This window comes from Sebastes umbrosus, chromosome 16 (genome assembly GCF_015220745.1).
Source record: "Sebastes umbrosus isolate fSebUmb1 chromosome 16, fSebUmb1.pri, whole genome shotgun sequence".
Lineage (NCBI taxonomy): Eukaryota > Metazoa > Chordata > Actinopteri > Perciformes > Sebastidae > Sebastes > Sebastes umbrosus.
Window position 1 is genome coordinate 26716033 of NC_051284.1, and position 19912 is coordinate 26735944.

General features: G+C 39.3%; 1 protein-coding gene across 4 annotated transcripts in view; it reads left to right on the forward strand.

Annotated features, from left to right (window-relative positions):
• Window positions 1-19912, forward strand: part of LOC119504433 (T cell receptor beta chain MC.7.G5-like) — a 98219-nt gene that overhangs the window by 54521 nt on the left and 23786 nt on the right. For all 4 annotated transcript variants that reach the window (XM_037796535.1, XM_037796537.1, XM_037796536.1 and 1 more), the window contains 2 exons: window positions 17348-17439; window positions 18122-18418. In XM_037796535.1, the coding sequence (XP_037652463.1) occupies window positions 17348-17439; window positions 18122-18418 (389 nt within the window). The remainder of the gene's footprint in view (window positions 1-17347; window positions 17440-18121; window positions 18419-19912) is intronic.

Genomic DNA, 19912 nt, shown 5'->3' on the forward strand with positions numbered 1-19912 from the left:
CTCGCTTTCCATAGTCAATCTAAAAGCACTTGAACACACCGCAACATACTTCTGTGCAGCAAGGGAAGCACAGTGCATCAAACATCCATCTGCTCTTGACAAAAACCTCCTCTCCCCTCCACTCAAATGTAGGTGAAAGAGTAAATCATCTCTCCCCATGATCCTGTGATTATTGGTTTTTACTTTGATTTGACAACTCATCAAACTCGTTTATCACGTTTATAATTTGTTACACTTGACTTCCCTTTCCTACTTTTAGACGTTTCAACAGCTTTTCATTAATTCTTCAAACTCAACGATCTTGAACAGAACTTGAATTACAATTACCATCAAACCTTTCTGGATTAAACCTACAATAAGTTATAAGTTATTGCTCACAGCTGATGCGTTTCAGGAAAAGGCAGTCTGAATGAAATAAAGTTTCTCAACGTCATCTTATTCTCTGACTTCTCTACATCACTTCCTGTCCCTCCTTCTGATCCACAAAGCTCTGAAGAGATCCCAGTTGGTTCTTCACATTCAACATGACTCCACCTCATCTTGTCGTTTCCCTCATCACTGTGTTCTGGATTAAAGGTATTGTACATTCATGAAGCCATCTTTTTTAAAACATTTAATTAAATTAACCCTAATATTAACCAATCATTGATTGCCTATTTCTTACTGCTGTTTTCCCAGTAATTAAATCCAAGCACACAATGAGGTTTTATCCACTAGTGGCATTAAGACATTACAGCACTACTTAACATTGTGTCTTGATCTCTTTACAGGAGTTTACCTCAGTAAAGAAGAACAAGTGTTTCAGACTCCAACTGAGCTGTTTTGGAAACCCGATGATAAAGTCAACCTGAACCTCACACATCTAATCCCGAGCTATACCACTATTCTCTGGTACCAGCGCTCAGCAGGAGACACTTCCCTAAAGCTGATCGCCTACATATATTATAAAGAAGTTAAAGTTGAGCCAACATTTCAGAACCGCTTTAACGTGAGTGGAGATGGAGAAAAAACAGCGTATCTTCACATGCTGAACCTGAGACACCCTGAAGACAGCGGAGAATATTTTGGAGCAGCTAGTATGCACAGTAATAAAAACAGTGACGCTCTCATACAAAAACCTTCATAATGATGCAGCAGATAACAACACACCAACAGGAAACCACTGAAACCATGTGACACACTATCAAACTACTGAAAAAAGTCTTCATTGTACCTGTTGGTTCATTAGAAGATATTCTTTTGTTCCATTTATTTCACTGCAGCACTGCACCCAAATGAGGTGGAAATTAAAGTAGTAAAAAAACGTAGGGGAATCAAGACGATATAGATGTCAGTTTAATATGCAACTACATGAAGCCACTCCTCCTTTCTACATCATGTTTGCTTCCTCCTTAAATGTGATTCAGTTGAGAAAAAATCTGTCATCACTTAATACTGCATTTCATCTGTGACTTCACAGTAACTCAGTGCTCCATGTCAGATCTCTACATGATGATTAGATTTCTCTTTTGCCATTTCCTCCTCACAGGTAACAACTGACTCACTGGGAAGTCCTCTATATTTACCTTCACATCTAAAATCAATAATAATGTCCAACTCTATTTACAGCAGGTCTTTCTCTGGGGGTTCAGATCCATCAGTCTCCCTCTGAACTGATCAGAAAGGCTGGAGTGGATGTGCAGCTTTTCTGCACGCATGGACAAACTGACTACAATGTGATGCTGTGGTACCAGCAGTCACCTGGGGACACGGCTATGAAACTTGTTGGATATGGATATTTAGAGTTCAGAAACGACAACGTTGAAAAGCCGTTTAGAAAACATTTTAAATTAGGAGGAGATTTGAGTGGTGACAAAACAAAAAATGGCTCGCTTTCCATAGTCAATCTAAAAGCACTTGAACACACCGCAACATACTTCTGTGCAGCAAGGGAAGCACAGTGCATCAAACATCCATCTGCTCTTGACAAAAACCTCCTCTCCCCTCCACTCAAATGTAGGTGAAAGAGTAAATCATCTCTCCCCATGATCCTGTGATTATTGGTTTTTACTTTGATTTGCCAACTCATCAAACTCGTTTATCACGTTTATAATTTGTTACACTTGACTTCCCTTTCCTACATTTAGACGTTTCAACAGCTTGTCATTAATTCTTCAAACTCAACGATCTTGAACAGAACTTGAATTTCAATTACCATCAAACCTTTCTGGATTAAACCTACAATAAGTTATAAGTTATTGCTCACAGCTAAAGCCTTAAATATTCTCAGCAAATCACCAGTACCCGGCCACTAAATATTTGCAACTCAACTGCAAGAAAACCAGGTTTCTACAGAAGCAAAAACCTAAAAAAGCGAAAAAACACATTAATAATAATTAGGGCTGGACAATATATCAATATTATATCGATATTGTGATGTCATCTTAGATTTGGGATATCTTAATATGGCATAAGTGATGTCTTTTCCTGGTTTTAAAGGCTACGTTACAGCAAAATGATGTCATTTTCTGAATTTACCAGCTGTTCTATTATTTGTCTTTTGCATTTAGTCATTATATCCACATTACTGATGATTATTTATCAAAAATCTCATTGTGTAAATATTTTGTGAAATTGCAAATCTGCTCAGTAAATACCTTGAAGTGTAATTGTTGTAATTTAACAAAAAGAAAGGCAGAGTTTTCCTGCGTTTCAGGAAAAGGCAGTCTGAATGAAATAAATTTTCTCAGCGTCATCTTATTCTCTGACTTCTCTACATCACTTCCTGTCCCTCCTTCTGATCCACAAAGCTCTGAAGAGATCCCAGTTGGTTCTTCACATTCAACATGACGCCATCTCCTCTTGTCGTTTCCCTCATCACTTTGTTCTGGATTAAAGGTATTGTACATTCATGAAGCCATCTTTTTTTAAACATTTAATTAAATTAACCCTAATATTAACCAATCATTGATTGACTATTTCTTACTGCTGTTTTCCCAGTAATTAAATCCAAGCACACAATGAGGTTTTATCCACTAGTGGCATTAAGACATTACAGCACTACTTAACATTGTTTCTTGATCTCTTTACAGGAGTTTACCTCAGTAAAGAAGAACAAGTGTTTCAGACTCCAACTGAGCTGTTTTGGAAACCCGATGATAAAGTCAACCTGAACCTCACACATCTAATCCCGAGCTATGACATTATTCTCTGGTACCAGCGCTCAGCAGGAGACACTTCCCTAAAGCTGATTGCCTACATATATTATGATAAAGTTAACATTGAGCCGACATTTCAGAACCGCTTTGACATGAGCGGAGATGGAGAAAAAACAGCGTATCTTCACATGCTGAACCTGAGACACCCTGAAGACAGCGGAGAATATTTTGGAGCAGCTAGTATGCACAGTAATAAAGACAGTGACGCTCTCATACAAAAACCTCCATAATGATGCAGCAGATAACAACACACCAACAGGAAACCACTGAAACCATGTGACACACTATCAAACTACTGAAAAAAGTCTTCATTGTACCTGTTGGTTCATTAGAAGATATTCTTTTGTTCCATGTATTTCACTGCAGCACTGCACCCAAATGAGGTGGAAATTAAAGTAGTAAAAAAACGTAGGGGAATCAAGATGATATAGATGTCAGTTTAATATGAAACTACATGAAGCCACTCCTCCTTTCTACATCATGTTTGCTTCCTCCTTAAATGTGATTCAGTTGAGAAAGAATCTGTCATCACTTAATACTGCATTTCATCTGTGACTTCACAGTAACTCAGTGCTCCATGTCAGATCTCTACATGATGATTAGATTTCTCTTTTGCCATTTCCTCCTCACAGGTAACAACTGACTCACTGGGAAGTCCTCTCTATTTACCTTCACATCTAAAATCAATAACCTGTCCAACTCTATTTACAGCAGGTCTGTCTCTGGGGGTTCAGGTCCATCAGTCTCCCTCTGCTGCTATCAGAAAGGCTGGAGATGATGTGCAGCTTGTCTGTACCCACGGACAGCCGGACTACACAGTGATGCTGTGGTACCAGCAGTCACCTGGGGACAAGGATATGAAACTCATTGGACATATACAATATACTTTCTTAAACTATGAAAAAGACATATATAAAGAGCATTTCAATATGAGTGGAGATTTAAGTGAAAACACAGCAAAGAACGGCTCTCTGTTTATAGTGAAGCTAAAAGAGTCGGAGCACAGTGCGACGTACTACTGTGCAGCTCGGTCTGCACGTTGAGGCAGATCTCCTTTAACCTACACAAAAACTAAACGCCATCCTTTATCAGCTGTGGTTTGGAGTAAAAGACCTCCACCAGCCAGCTGCAGTCAAGGTTTCTGTCATGTGATTTCTACACATCACTTCCTCTTGTGTCTGCTGGCTTTCTTCATATTCAGTCTAGTCATATAGCCAGAGCAGACGCAGCAGAGTAACCTTCGACATCATCATTACTACAATTTTTACTGAGAATTAAATCTGCAGAGACAGAACTAAAATGATTCCTTTTCTACTTTCTTATCTTATAGGTAATGTGAACGGTTCTCTGGATCAACAAGTTTGTAGTTTGTTTTCATATTCAAGCAGATAAACCAGAGATTTGTCTCTTTTTTTTGTAGGTCTTTCTCTGGGGGTTCAGATCCATCAGTCTCCCTCTGAACTGATCAGAAAGGCTGGAGATGATGTGCAGCTTTTCTGCACGCATGGACAAACTGACTACAAAGCGATGCTGTGGTACCAGCAGTCACCTGGGGACACGGCTATGAAACTTGTTGGATATGGATATGGACAGTTCACAAACGACGGCGTTGAAAAGCCGTTTAGAAAACATTTTAAATTAGGTGGAGATTTGGGTGATGACAAAACAAAAAATGGCTCGCTTTCCATAGTCAATCTCAAAGCACTTGAACACACCGCAACGTACCTCTGTGCAGCAAGGGAAGCACAGTGCTTCAGATATCCATCTGCTCTTGACAAAAACCTCCTCTCCCCTCCACTCAAATGTAGGTGAAAGAGTAAATCATCTCTCCCCATGATCCTGTGATTATTGGTTTTTACTTTGATTTGTCAACTCATCAAACTCGTTTATCACGTTTATAATTTGTTACACTTGACTTCCCTTTCCTACATTTAGACGTTTCAACAGCTTGTCATTAATTCTTCAAACTCAACGCTCGTGAACAGATCTTGAATTACAATTACCATCAAACCTTTCTGGATTAAACCTACAATAAGTTATAAGTTATTGCTCACAGCTAAAGCCTTAAATATTCTCAGCAAATCACCAGTACCCGGCCACTAAATATTTGCAACTCAACTGCAAGAAAACCAGGTTTCTACAGAAGCAAAAACCTAAAAAAGCGAAAAAACACATTAATAATAATTAGGGCTGGACAATATATCAATATTATATCGATATTGTGATGTCGTCTTAGATTTGGGATATCGTAATATGGCATAAGTGATGTCTTTTCCTGGTTTTAAAGGCTACGTTACAGTAAAATGATGTCATTTTCTGAATTTACCAGCTGTTCTATTATTTGTCTTTTGCATTTAGTCATTATATCCACATTACTGATGATTATTTATCAAAAATCTCATTGTGTAAATATTTTGTGAAATTGCAAATCTGCTCAGTAAATACTTTGAAGTGTAATTGTTGTAATTTAACAAAAAGAAAGGCAGAGTTTTCCTGCGTTTCAGGAAAAGGCAGTCTGAATGAAATAAAGTCTCTCAGCGTCATCTTATTCTCTGACTTCTCTACATCACTTCCTGTCCCTCCTTCTGATCCACAAAGCTCTGAAGAGATCCCAGTTGGTTCTTCACATTCAACATGACGCCATCTCATCTTGTCATTTCCCTCATCACTGTGTTCTGGATTAAAGGTATTGTACATTCATGAAGCCATCTTTTTTTAAACATTTAATTAAATTAACCCTAATATTAACCAATCATTGATTGACTATTTCTTACTGCTGTTTTCCCAGTAATTAAATCCAAGCACACAATGAGGTTTTATCCACTTGTGGCATTAAGACATTACAGCACTACTTAACATTGTGTCTTGATCTCTTTACAGGAGTTTACCTCAGTAAAGAAGAACAAGTGTTTCAGACTCCAACTGAGCTGTTATGGAAACCCGATGATAAAGTCAACCTGAACCTCACACATCTAATCCCAAACTATGACACTATTCTCTGGTACCAGCGCTCAGCAGGAGACACTTCCCTAAAGCTGATCGCCTACATATATTATGATAAAGTTAACATTGAGCCGACATTTCAGAACCGCTTTAACGTGAGTGGAGATGGAGAAAAAACAGCGTATCTTCACATGCTGAACCTGAGACACCCTGAAGACAGCGGAGAATATTTTGGAGCAGCTAGTATGCACAGTAATAAAAACAGTGACGCTCTCATACAAAAACCTTCATAATGATGCAGCAGATAACAACACACCAACAGGAAACCACTGCAACCATGTGACACACTATCAAACTACTGAAAAAAGTCTTCATTGTACCTGTTGGTTCATTAGAAGATATTCTTTTGTTCCATTTATTTCACTGCAGCACTGCACCCAAATGAGGTGGAAATTAAAGTAGTAACAAAACGTACGAAAGATCACGATAATAGTCCTACATGTATTTACAAAATGTAATAATAATGTAATGTGCAGCATAAAATACGGAGTTCACTTTGAAGAAAAGGATTAAAATGATCAGGATATATTCAAAGCTTCGCTCAGATATGGGGTCGAGGTTCAACCTGTAGCGCTCTCAGTGCTCTTCCGGTCACTGATGGGACCGCCGTGACCAGAGTGATCACCACCAATGCACTGTCTGCACTCAGCATCACTCAGTATCTCCTCTCCTCGTCCCTCTGTGGGCGCGTGAGTGTTCAAATACCTCAAAGTCACGTTTGCGGCCTTCTCCCCCTAAACGGCGGCGTTTTGAGGCTGATGTCTCTGCGCATTACACACCATCTCTCCAGCAGTGCCCAAGCGCAAGCCCGTGCAAGCGACGAAGATGTTTTATTTATCACGCTAGTATCGGATCAGTACTCATTATCTAAATACAACTGTGTTTCTCTTTTATTAAACCAGACACGTACAATTTCTAAAATAAAATGAAGTCTGTCAAAAGCAATATCTTCTGTGGAGGAATCAAGACGATATAGATGTCAGTTTAATATGAAACTACATGAAGCCACTCCTCCTTTCTACATCATGTTTGCTTCCTCCTTAGATGTGATTCAGTTGAGAAAGAATCTGTCATCACTTAATACTGCATTTCATCTGTGATTTCACAGTAACTCAGTGCTCCATGTCAGATCTCTCCATGATGATTAGATTTCTCTTTTGCCATTTCCTCCTCACAGGTAACAACTGACTCACTGGGAAGTCCTCTCTATTTACCTTCACATCTAAAATCAATAATAATGTCCAACTCTATTTACAGCAGGTCTGTCTCTGGGGGTTCAGATCCATCAGTCTCCCTCTGAACTGATCAGAAAGGCTGGAGTGGATGTGCAGCTTTTCTGCACGCATGGACAAACTGACTACAAAGCGATGCTGTGGTACCAGCAGTCACCTGGGGACACGGCTATGAAACTTGTTGGATATGGATATGGACAGTTCACAAACGACGGCGTTGAAAAGCCGTTTAGAAAACATTTTAAATTAGGTGGAGATTTGGGTGGTGAAACAAAAAATGGCTCGCTTTCCATAGTCAATCTAAAAACACTTGAACACACCGCAACGTACTTCTGTGCAGCAAGGGAAGCACAGTGCTTCAGATATCCATCTGCTCTTGACAAAAACCTCCTCTCCCCTCCACTCAAATGTAGGTGAAAGAGTAAATCATCTCTCTCCATGATCCTGTGATTATTGGTTTTTACTTTGATTTGTCAACTCATCAAACTCGTTTATCACGTTTATAATTTGTTACACTTGACTTCCCTTTCCTACTTTTAGACGTTTCAACAGCTTGTCTTTAATTCTTCAAACTCAACGCTCGTGAACAGAACTTGAATTACAATTACCATCAAACCTTTCTGGATTAAACCTACAATAAGTTATAAGTTATTGCTCACAGCTAAAGCCTTAAATATTCTCAGCAAATCACCAGTACCCGGCCACTAAATATTTGCAACTCAACTGCAAGAAAACCAGGTTTCTACAGAAGCAAAAACCTAAAAAAGCGAAAAAACACATTAATAATAATTAGGGCTGGACAATATATCAATATTATATCGATATTGTGATGTCGTCTTAGATTTGGGATATCGTAATATGGCATAAGTGATGTCTTTTCCTGGTTTTAAAGGCTACGTTACAGTAAAATGATGTCATTTTCTGAATTTACCAGCTGTTCTATTATTTGTCTTTTGCATTTAGTCATTATATCCACATTACTGATGATTATTTATCAAAAATCTCATTGTGTAAATATTTTGTGAAATTGCAAATCTGCTCAGTAAATACCTTGAAGTGTAATTGTTGTAATTTAACAAAAAGAAAGGCAGAGTTTTCCTGCGTTTCAGGAAAAGGCAGTCTGAATGAAATAAAGTTTCTCAGCGTCATCTTATTCTCTGACTTCTCTACATCACTTCCTGTCCCTCCTTCTGATCCACAAAGCTCTGAAGAGATCCCAGTTGGTTCTTCACATTCAACATGACGCCATCTCCTCTTGTCGTTTCCCTCATCACTGTGTTCTGGATTAAAGGTATTGTACATTCATGAAGCCATCTTTTTTTAAACATTTAATTAAATTAACCCTAATATTAACCAATCATTGATTGACTATTTCTTACTGCTGTTTTCCCAGTAATTAAATCCAAGCACACAATGAGGTTTTATCCACTAGTGGCATCAAGACATTACTGCACTACTTAACATTGTTTCTTGATCTCTTTACAGGAGTTTACCTCAGTAAAGAAGAACAAGTGTTTCAGACTCCAACTGAGCTGTTATGGAAACCCGATGATAAAGTCTACCTGAACCTCACACATCTAATCCCGAGCTATGACACTATTCTCTGGTACCAGCGCTCAGCAGGAGACACTTCCCTAAAGCTGATCGCCTACATGTCTTATAAAGATGCTAAAATTGAGCCAACATTTCAGAACCGCTTTAACGTGAGTGGAGATGGAGAAAAAACAGCGTATCTTCACATGCTGAACCTGAGACACCCTGAAGACAGCGGAGAATATTTTGGAGCAGCTAGTATGCACAGTAATAAAGACAGTGACGCTCTCATACAAAAACCTTCATAACGATCCAGCAGATAACAACACACCAACAGGAAACCACTGAAACCATGTGACACACTATCAAACTACTGAAAAAAGTCTTCATTGTACCTGTTGGTTCATTAGAAGATATTCTTTTGTTCCATTTATTTCACTGCAGCACTGCACCCAAATGAGGTGGAAATTAAAGTAGTAAAAAAACGTACGAAAGATCACGATAATAGTCCTACATGTATTTACAAAATGTAATAATAATGTAATGTGCAGCATTAAATACAGAGTTCACTTTGAAGAAAAGGATTAAAATGATCAGGATATATTCAAAGCTTCGCTCAGATATGGGGTCGAGGTTCAACCTGTAGCGCTCTCAGTGCTCTTTCCGGTCACTGATGGGACCGCCGTGACCAGAGTGATCACCACCAATGCACTGTCTGCACTCAGCATCACTCAGTATCTCCTCTCCTCGTCCCTCTGTGGGCGCGTGAGTGTTCAAATACCTCAAAGTCACGTTTGCGGCCTTCTCCCCCTAAACGGCGGCGTTTTGAGGCTGATGTCTCTGCGCATTACACACCATCTCTCCAGCAGTGCCCAAGCGCAAGCCCGTGCAAGCGACGAAGATGTTTTATTTATCACGCTAGTATCGGATCAGTACTCGTTATCTAAATACAACTGTGTTTCTCTTTTATTAAACCAGACACGTACAATTTCTAAAATAAAATGAAGTCTGTCAAAAGCAATATCTTCTGTGGAGGAATCAAGACGATATAGATGTCAGTTTAATATGCAACTACATGAAGCCACTCCTCCTTTCTACATCATGTTTGCTTCCTCCCTAAATGTGACTCAGTTGAGAAAGAATCTGTCATCACTTAATACTGCATTTCATCTGTGACTTCACAGTAACTCAGTGCTCCATGTCAGATCTCTACATGATGATTAGATTTCTCTTTTGCCATTTCCTCCTCACAGGTAACAACTGACTCACTGGGAAGTCCTCTATATTTACCTTCACATCTAAAATCAATAATAATGTCCAACTCTATTTACAGCAGGTCTTTCTCTGGGGGTTCAGGTCCATCAGTCTCCCTCTGAACTGATCAGAAAGGCTGGAGTGGATGTGCAGCTTTTCTGCACGCATGGACAAACTGACTACAGAGCGATGCTGTGGTACCAGCAGTCACCTGGGGACACGGCTATGAAACTTGTTGGATATGGATATCTAGAGTTCAGAAACGACAACGTTGAAAAGCCGTTTAGAAAACATTTTAAATTAGGCGGAGATTTGAGTGGTGACAAAACAAAAAATGGCTCGCTTTCCATAGTCAATCTCAAAGCACTTGAACACACCGCAACATACTTCTGTGCAGCAAGGGAAGCACAGTGCATCAAACATCCATCTGCTCTTGACAAAAACCTCCTCTCCCCTCCACTCAAATGTAGGTGAAAGAGTAAATCATCTCTCCCCATGATCCTGTGATTATTGGTTTTTACTTTGATTTGCCAACTCATCAAACTCGTTTATCACGTTTATAATTTGTTACACTTGACTTCTCTTTCCTACTTTTAGACGTTTCAACAGCTTGTCTTTAATTCTTCAACTCAACGCTCGTGAACAGAACTTGAATTACAATTACCATCAAACCTTTCTGGATTAAACCTACAATAAGTATGTTATTGCTCACAGCTAATGCATTTCAGGAAAAGGCAGTCTGAATGAAATAAAGTTTCTCAGCGTCATCTTATTCTCTGACTTCTCTACATCACTTCCTGTCCCTCCTTCTGATCCACAAAGCTCTGAAGAGATCCCAGTTGGTTCTTCACATTCAACATGACGCCACCTCATCTTGTCGTTTCCCTCATCACTGTGTTCTGCATTAAAGGTATTGTACATTCATGAAGCCATCTTTTTTTAAACATTTAATTAAATTAACCCTAATATTAACCAATCATTGATTGTCTATTTCTTACTGCTGTTTTCCCAGTAATTAAATCCAAGCACACAATGAGGTTTTATCCACTAGTGGCATTAAGACATTACAGCACTACTTAACATTGTTTCTTGATCTCTTTACAGGAGTTTACCTCAGTAAAGAAGAACAAGTGTTTCAGACTCCAACTGAGCTGTTTTGGAAACCCGATGATAAAGTCAACCTGAACCTCACACATCTAATCCCAACCTATGACACTATTCTCTGGTACCAGCGCTCAGCAGGAGACACTTCCCTAAAGCTGATCGCCTACATATATTATGATAAAGTTAACATTGAGCCGACATTTCAGAACCGCTTTAACGTGAGTGGAGATGGAAGGAAAGCAGCGTATCTTCACATGCTGAACCTGAGACACCCTGAAGACAGCGGAGAATATTTTGGAGCAGCTAGTATGCACAGTAATAAAGACAGTGACGCTCTCATACAAAAACCTCCATAATGATGCAGCAGATAACAACACACCAACAGGAAACCACTGAAACCATGTGACACACTATCAAACTACTGACAAAAGTCTTCATTATAACTGTTGGTTCATTAGAAGATATTCTTTTGTTCCATTTATTTCACTGCACCGAAATGAGGTGGAAATTAAAGTGGTAAAAAAACGTACTAAAGATCACGATAATAGTCCTACATGTATTTACAAAATGTAATAATAATGTAATGTGCAGCATAAAATACGATGTTCACTTTTAGGAATAAGGGGTCGGGGTTCAACCTGTAGCGCTCTCAGTGCTCTTCCGCTCACTGTTGGGACCGCCGTGACCAGAGTGATCACCACCAATGCACCGTCTGCACTCAGCATCACTCAGTATCTCCTCTCCTCGTCCCTCTGTGGGCGCGTAAGTGTTCAAATACCTCAAAGTCACGTTTGCAGGCCCTCTCCCCCTAAACGGCGGCGTTTTGATGGTGATGTCTCTGCACATTACACACCATCTCTCCGGCAGTGCCCAAGCGCAAGCCCATGCAAGCGACGAAGATGTTTTATTTATCACGCCGTATCGGAGCAATACTCGGTACCGGCCGATACCGCAAGTTCAGGTATGAAAACCGGTATCGGGAAGGAAAAAATGTTATCTAAATACAACTGTGTTTCTCTTTTATTAAACCAGACACGTACAATTTCTAAAATAAAATGAAGTCTGTCAAAAGCAATATCTTTTGTAGGGGAATCAAGACGATATAGAAGTCAGTTTAATATGCAACTACATGAAGCCACTCCTCCTTTCTACATCATGTTTGCTTCCTCCTTAAATGTGACTCAAAAATCTGACATCACTTAATACTGCATTTCATCTGTGACTTCACAGTAACTCAGTGCTCCATGTCAGATCTCTCCATGATGATTAGATTTCTCTTTTGCCATTTCCTCCTCACAGGTAACAACTGACTCACTGGGAAGTTGCAGAAATGGTGTACTTGCATATTGCAAATCTGCTCAGTAAATACATTGAAGTGTAATTGTTGTAATTTAAATAAAAAAAGAAAGGCAGAGTTTTCCTGTGTTTCAGGAAAAGGCAGTCTGAATGAAATAAAGTTTCTCAGCGTCATCTTATTCTCTGATTTCTCTACATCACTTCCTGTCCCTCCTTCTGATCCACAAAGCTCTGAAGAGATCCCAGTTGGTTCTTCACATTCAACATGACGCCATCTCATCTTGTCATTTCCCTCATCACTGTGTTCTGCATTAAAGGTATTGTACATTCATGAAGCCATCTTTTTTTAAACATTTAATTAAATTAACCCTAATATTAACCAATCATTGATTGACTATTTCTTACTGCTGTTTTCCCAGTAATTAAATCCAAGCACACAAAGAGGTTTTATCCACTAGTGGCATTAAGACATTACAGCACTACTTAACATTGTTTCTTGATCTCTTTACAGGAGTTTACCTCAGTAAAGAAGAACAAGTGTTTCAGACTCCAACTGAGCTGTTATGGAAACCCGATGATAAAGTCAACCTGAACCTCACACATCTAATCCCAACCTATAACACTATTCTCTGGTACCAGCGCTCAGCAGGAGACACTTCCCTAAAGCTGATCGCCTACATGTCTTATAAAGAGGCTAAAATTGAGCCAACATTTCAGAACCGCTTTAACGTGAGTGGAGATGGACAAAAAACAGCGTATCTTCACATGCTGAACCTGAGACACCCTGAAGACAGCGGAGAATATTTTGGAGCAGCTAGTATGCACAGTAATAAAAACAGTGACGCTCTCATACAAAAACCTTCATAATGATGCAGCAGATAACAACACACCAACAGGAAACCACTGAAACCATGTGACACACTATCAAACTACTGAAAAAAGTCTTCATTGTACCTGTTGGTTCATTAGAAGATATTCTTTTGTTCCATTTATTTCACTGCAGCACTGCACCCAAATGAGCTGGAAATTAAAGTAGTAAAAAAACGTACGAAAGATCACGATAATAGTCCTACATGTATTTACAAAATGTAATAATAATGTAATGTGCAGCATTAAATACAGAGTTCACTTTGAAGAAAAGGATTAAAATGATCAGGATATATTCAAAGCTTCGCTCAGATATGGGGTCGAGGTTCAACCTGTAGCGCTCTCAGTGCTCTTCCGGTCACTGATGGGACCGCCGTGACCAGAGTGATCACCACCAATGCACTGTCTGCACTCAGCATCACTCAGTATCTCCTCTCCTCGTCCCTCTGTGGGCGCGTGAGTGTTCAAATACCTCAAAGTCACGTTTGCGGCCTTCTCCCCCTAAACGGCGGCGTTTTGAGGCTGATGTCTCTGCGCATTACACACCATCTCTCCAGCAGTGCCCAAGCGCAAGCCCGTGCAAGCGACGAAGATGTTTTATTTATCACGCTAGTATCGGATCAGTACTCGTTATCTAAATACAACTGTGTTTCTCTTTTATTAAACCAGACACGTACAATTTCTAAAATAAAATGAAGTCTGTCAAAAGCAATATCTTCTGTGGAGGAATCAAGACGATATAGATGTCAGTTTAATATGCAACTACATGAAGCCACTCCTCCTTTCTACATCATGTTTGCTTCCTCCTTAAATGTGACTCAGTTGAGAAAGAATCTGTCATCACTTAATACTGCATTTCATCTGTGACTTCACAGTAACTCAGTGCTCCATGTCAGATCTCTACATGATGATTAGATTTCTCTTTTGCCATTTCCTCCTCACAGGTAACAACTGACTCACTGGGAAGTCGCAGAAATGGTGTACTTGCCTATTGCAAATCTGCTCAGTAAATACCTTGAAGTGTAATTGTTGTAATTTAAATAAAAAAAGAAAGGCAGAGTTTTCCTGCGTTTCAGGAAAAGGCAGTCTGAATGAAATAAAGTTTCTCAGCGTCATCTTATTCTCTGACTTCTCTACATCACTTCCTGTCCCTCCTTCTGATCCACAAAGCTCTGAAGAGATCCCAGTTGGTTCTTCACATTCAACATGACGCCACCTCATCTTGTCGTTTCCCTCATCACTGTGTTCTGGATTAAAGGTATTGTACATTCATGAAGCCATCTTTTTTAAAACATTTAATTAAATTAACCCTAATATTAACCAATCATTGATTGCCTATTTCTTACTGCTGTTTTCCCAGTAATTAAATCCAAGCACACAATGAGGTTTTATCCACTAGTGGCATTAAGACATTACAGCACTACTTAACATTGTTTCTTGATCTCTTTACAGGAGTTTACCTCAGTAAAGAAAAACAAGTGTTTCAGACTCCAACTGAGCTGTTATGGAAACCCGATGATAAAGTCTACCTGAACCTCACACATCTAATCCCGAGCTATGACACTATTCTCTGGTACCAGCGCTCAGCAGGAGACACTTCCCTAAAGCTGATCGCCTACATGCGTTATAAAGATGCTAAAATTGAGCCAACATTTCAGAACCGCTTTGACGTGAGTGGAGATGGAGAAAAAGCAGCGTATCTTCACATGCTGAACCTGAGACACCCTGAAGACAGCGGAGAATATTTTGGAGCAGCTAGTATGCACAGTAATAAAGACAGTGACGCTCTCATACAAAAACCTTCATAACGATCCAGCAGATAACAACACACCAACAGGAAACCACTGAAACCATGTGACACACTATCAAACTACTGACAAAAGTCTTCATTGTACCTGTTGGTTTATTAGAAGATATTCTTTTGTTCCATTTATTTCACTGCACCCAAATGAGGTGGAAATTAAAGTAGTAAAAAAACGTACTAAAGATCACGATAATAGTTCTACATATATTTACAAAATGTAATAATAATGTAATGTGCAGCATAAAATACGGAGTTCACTTTTAAGAAAAGGATTAAAATGATCAGGATATATTCAAAGCTTTGCTTGGATATGGGGTCGGGGTTCAACCTCTAGCGCTCTCAGTGCTCTTCCGGTCACTGTTGGGACCGCCGTGACCAGAGTGATCACCACTATTGCACTGTCTGCACTCAGCATCACTCAGTATCCCCCTAAACGGCGACGTTTTGAGGCTGATGTCTCTGCGTATTACACGCCATCTCTCCAGCAGTGCCCAAGTGCAAGCCCGTGCATAATGCAGCCTCTGGAGGATTCCGCTCGGGCCTTTCTGTTATTCTACAGTATTGATGATTGTATTGAATACAAAACAATTTCCAAAAGGTTTGGCGTGTTTTATCCCTCCTGTCGTCTTCCCGTCGACCATGCAACTTTTGTCTTTCCGGGTCAAAATTGACCTGGTATGGTTTGACTGATTTTAAAGCATACATTATAAATTATCTCCAAATTCTGTATTACACCTTTTTGGCCAACTTCATTCCGACTTATTACCACAAGTTTTATACTTTTTTTTTTTAATTCATGGTCAATAAACCTAATTTATATGAAATTAAACCAAATTTTTTAGGAAAAAAATGCAGATATCATGAATTATTTGGACTATACTCAAAATTTGAGGAATAATGTTGATGGATTATCACAGACCGGTATATGTCAAAGTGTATATATTAAATATCAAATATAAAAAAAATGTTTAAAGACAGTGTGACAGTGTGTATTTTGCAAAGACCATAAGGGAACCATCCATGTAATTTGGGGGAAATTAGGTGAAAGACATCCATATTTATGACGTAATGAAGTTTGAAAACGTGTCAAATCTGACCCGAAGACAACAGGAGGGTTATGCATGTCTGTAATCTAGAGGGCATAAAAGAAATAATACAATAATATCCATGTTTTTGTTTGAGACGACTGACCTCTTGCAGCCATAATGTAGATAAAGACCTCTCTCAGTAGGTGAGAGAAGTGTGACATTTTTATCAGGTCTTAGGGAGGATGTTCATCTTCAGATCATTGTAATTAAGAAAGCAAAATATAGTAGAGCAGGGTCCTGAAGAAAAGATTCAACCGATAGGTGGAGGCACAGCACATGGTATGCAGCTTTTATCAAGAGGATGTGGTGATGAATTAACCCCAACACCACCTCTACACCCTGAGACTTATCATTCTCAGGGAAATACATTCTCACATCAGTGCCTGACGATGTCTTCATCTGTGCAAACCTTTGTTTATTTCTTCATCTGTTTTTATTGTAAGATCTCAAATGTCATCCTGAATTACATAAAAGTAGTCACTACATAGATTATAATAAGACGCTAAACAGTCACGCTAAAAATGATATTTTCTCGTTTTTGTTTTGCATTAATAAGATTTTCTAAATCTGCTTTCTCCACAGGTCAGGTGAGCGCTGTTACATTTGACCAATCTCCTCCCCAGATAGTGAAGGAGAGCACTGAGGTCCAGATTAAGTGCAGTCATGAGGACACTACCCTCACAACAATGCTCTGGTATCAGCAAAGAAAGGTCCAGGACAGTCTGTCTATGACCCTCATTGGGTATGGATATGCAAACAGCCCCCAAACCCATGAGGATCAGTTTAAAGAACGGTTCAACCTGACAAGAGAAAACACAGTGAGAGGAGCTCTGATTATACACAAAGCAGACCTGTCAGACTCAGCTGTGTATTTCTGCGCTGCCAGTACACAGTGATGTGGTTTAATGCCACTCCCTCACTAAAAACCCTCATCTTTTCACATGACACAGTGTCTCTCTCTTTATACAGACTCTCACTGAAGGAAGCTGTTTCTGTCACAGCAGAGCAAACCTGGAGGATGTCTCCAACTGTGATCGGTTTTCTTCTCATCTTGCTTCCATGTAATGACATTAACTGCAAAAATAACTATTTAACTGTGTTGCTAATTTTATTTTTCACCATGGCTTCTATAACGACTACTTTCCAAATCTGTTTTTCCCACAGATCAAGCTAACTGTGGGAGTGTGACGTTTCAGCCATCTCATCCCAGAATAGTCAACGACACAGCCAGGGTAGAAATTAAATGCAGTCATAATGATACCAGTCTTAATGTAATGCTCTGGTACCAACAAACAAAGAGCGGCTTGATTAATTTAATTGGATACGGCTACAGTGGCACTGACCCCAACCATGAGAAGGAGTTTAAAGTTCGGTTTCAGATAACAAGAGAAGAAACCCAAAAAGGAGCTCTGATTATTAACAGTGTGAACCTATCCGACTCAGCTGTGTATTTCTGCGCTGCCAGTACACAGTGATGTGGTTTAATGCCACTCCCTCACTAAAAACCCTCATCTTTTCACATGACACAGTGTCTCTCTCTTTATACAGACTCTCACTGAAGGAAGTTGTTTCTGTCACAGCAGAGCAAACCTGGAGGATGTCTCCAACTGTGATCGGTTTTCTTCTCATCTTGCTTCCATGTAATGACATTAACTGCAAAAATAACTATTTAATTGTGCTGCTAATTTTATTTTTCACCATGGCTTCTATAACGACTACTTTCCAAATCTGTTTTTCCCACAGATCAAGCTAACTGTGCGAGTGTGACCTTTCAGCCGTCTCATCCCAGAATAGTCAACGACAAAGCCAGAGTAGAAATTAAATGCAGTCATAATGATACCAGTCTTAATTTAATGCTCTGGTACCAACAAACAAAGAGCGGCCTGATTAATTTAATTGGATACAGCTTCGGCAGTGACCCCAGCTATGAGAAGGAGTTTGAAGTTCGGTTTCAGATAACAAGAGAAGAAACCCAAAAAGGAGCTCTGATTATTAACAGTGTGAACCTATCCGACTCAGCTGTGTATTTCTGCGCTGCCAGTACACAGTGATGTGGTTTAATGCCACTCCCTCACTAAAAACCCTCATCTTTTCACATGACACAGTGTCTCTCTCTTTATACAGACTCTCACTGAAGGAAGCTGTTTCTGTCACAGCAGAGCAAACCTGGAGGATGTCTCCAACTGTGATCGGTTTTCTTCTCATCTTGCTTCCATGTAATGACATTAACTGCAAAAATAACTATTTCATTGTTTTGCTAATTTTATTTTTCACCATGGCTTCTATAACGACTACTTTCCAAATCTGTTTTTCCCACAGATGGAGCTAAAAGTGTGAAGTTTCAGCCATCTCATCCAAGAATAGTCAACGACACAACCAGAGTGGAAATTAATTGCAGTCATGATGATAGCAACATGTATGTAATGCTCTGGTACCAGCAAACAGAGAGAGGTTTGATGAGCTTGATTGGAAACAGCTACAGTGGCAGTGACCCCGACCATGAGAAGCAGTTTGAAGATCGGTTCAAGATCACAAGAGAAGGAATCCAAACAGGAGCTCTGATTATTAACAGTGTGAACCTATCAGACTCAGCTGTGTATTACTGCGCTGCCAGTACACAGTGATGTGGTTTAATGGCACCCCAACACTAAAAACCCTGCTCTCTGTTTCCTCTGTTGTTTTCATCCTGAGAGAAATGCTGCTACAATTTGCTTCAAACTGTTAAATACCTTTTCTGACAACAGAGACTGATTTTTAAACAGAATGAAAATAATGTAGTTCTTCCTCAAAGAATCAAACATGAAAGCATTCAAGTCATTTTACTGATAAGTAACATTTGAAGCACACAATGAAATGGGCTGGTATTTATGGCTGCAATATACAGTCAGATTGTATTACAAGTGTATTTCATCAGAAGAAATCAATTTCAGATTCCCCAATTTAAACAAATCAAGTGCTGCCATTTACAAAAACACTACAAAAAATAAGTCCTCAAAAAAGGAAACTATGATTTTTGTTGTAATTCTGAACTTTAAATGTACATTCAGTCAGCCACCATGTTGTTGTGAATAAAGAGTATGTTTTTCTGATAACTCCCCACAAGCAAACACACAACCTACAACCTAGGGGGAGACAATACTATTTCTACCCAAAAGATTCAATATAAGTTACTGAACCATACAGTATGTATTCATATTTCACCAAAATCATCAGAATGAAAGGATCATATAAGTACCAAACAACCAAAAGAAAAGCTCAGCCACTCCAAAAAATAATTATAAAATATTATAAATACAATATGCGTTTTCAGTCCAAAATGGCGGCAGCGAATGATGTCAAAAAACACCAGAGTTTCGTCTCTGTATTTCTATACTCTTTGGAAACGTTAACCAGCAGCCAACCAAGCAGGCAAACACTGACTGAACAAAACCAAAACATCAGCTTGTAGTAAAACTACAGCTAAATGTTAGCAGTAGCAAGAAACTCTTACCTTAGTGTGGTGAAGCTGTAATTCCCCAAAGAAGCCAAAAGCAG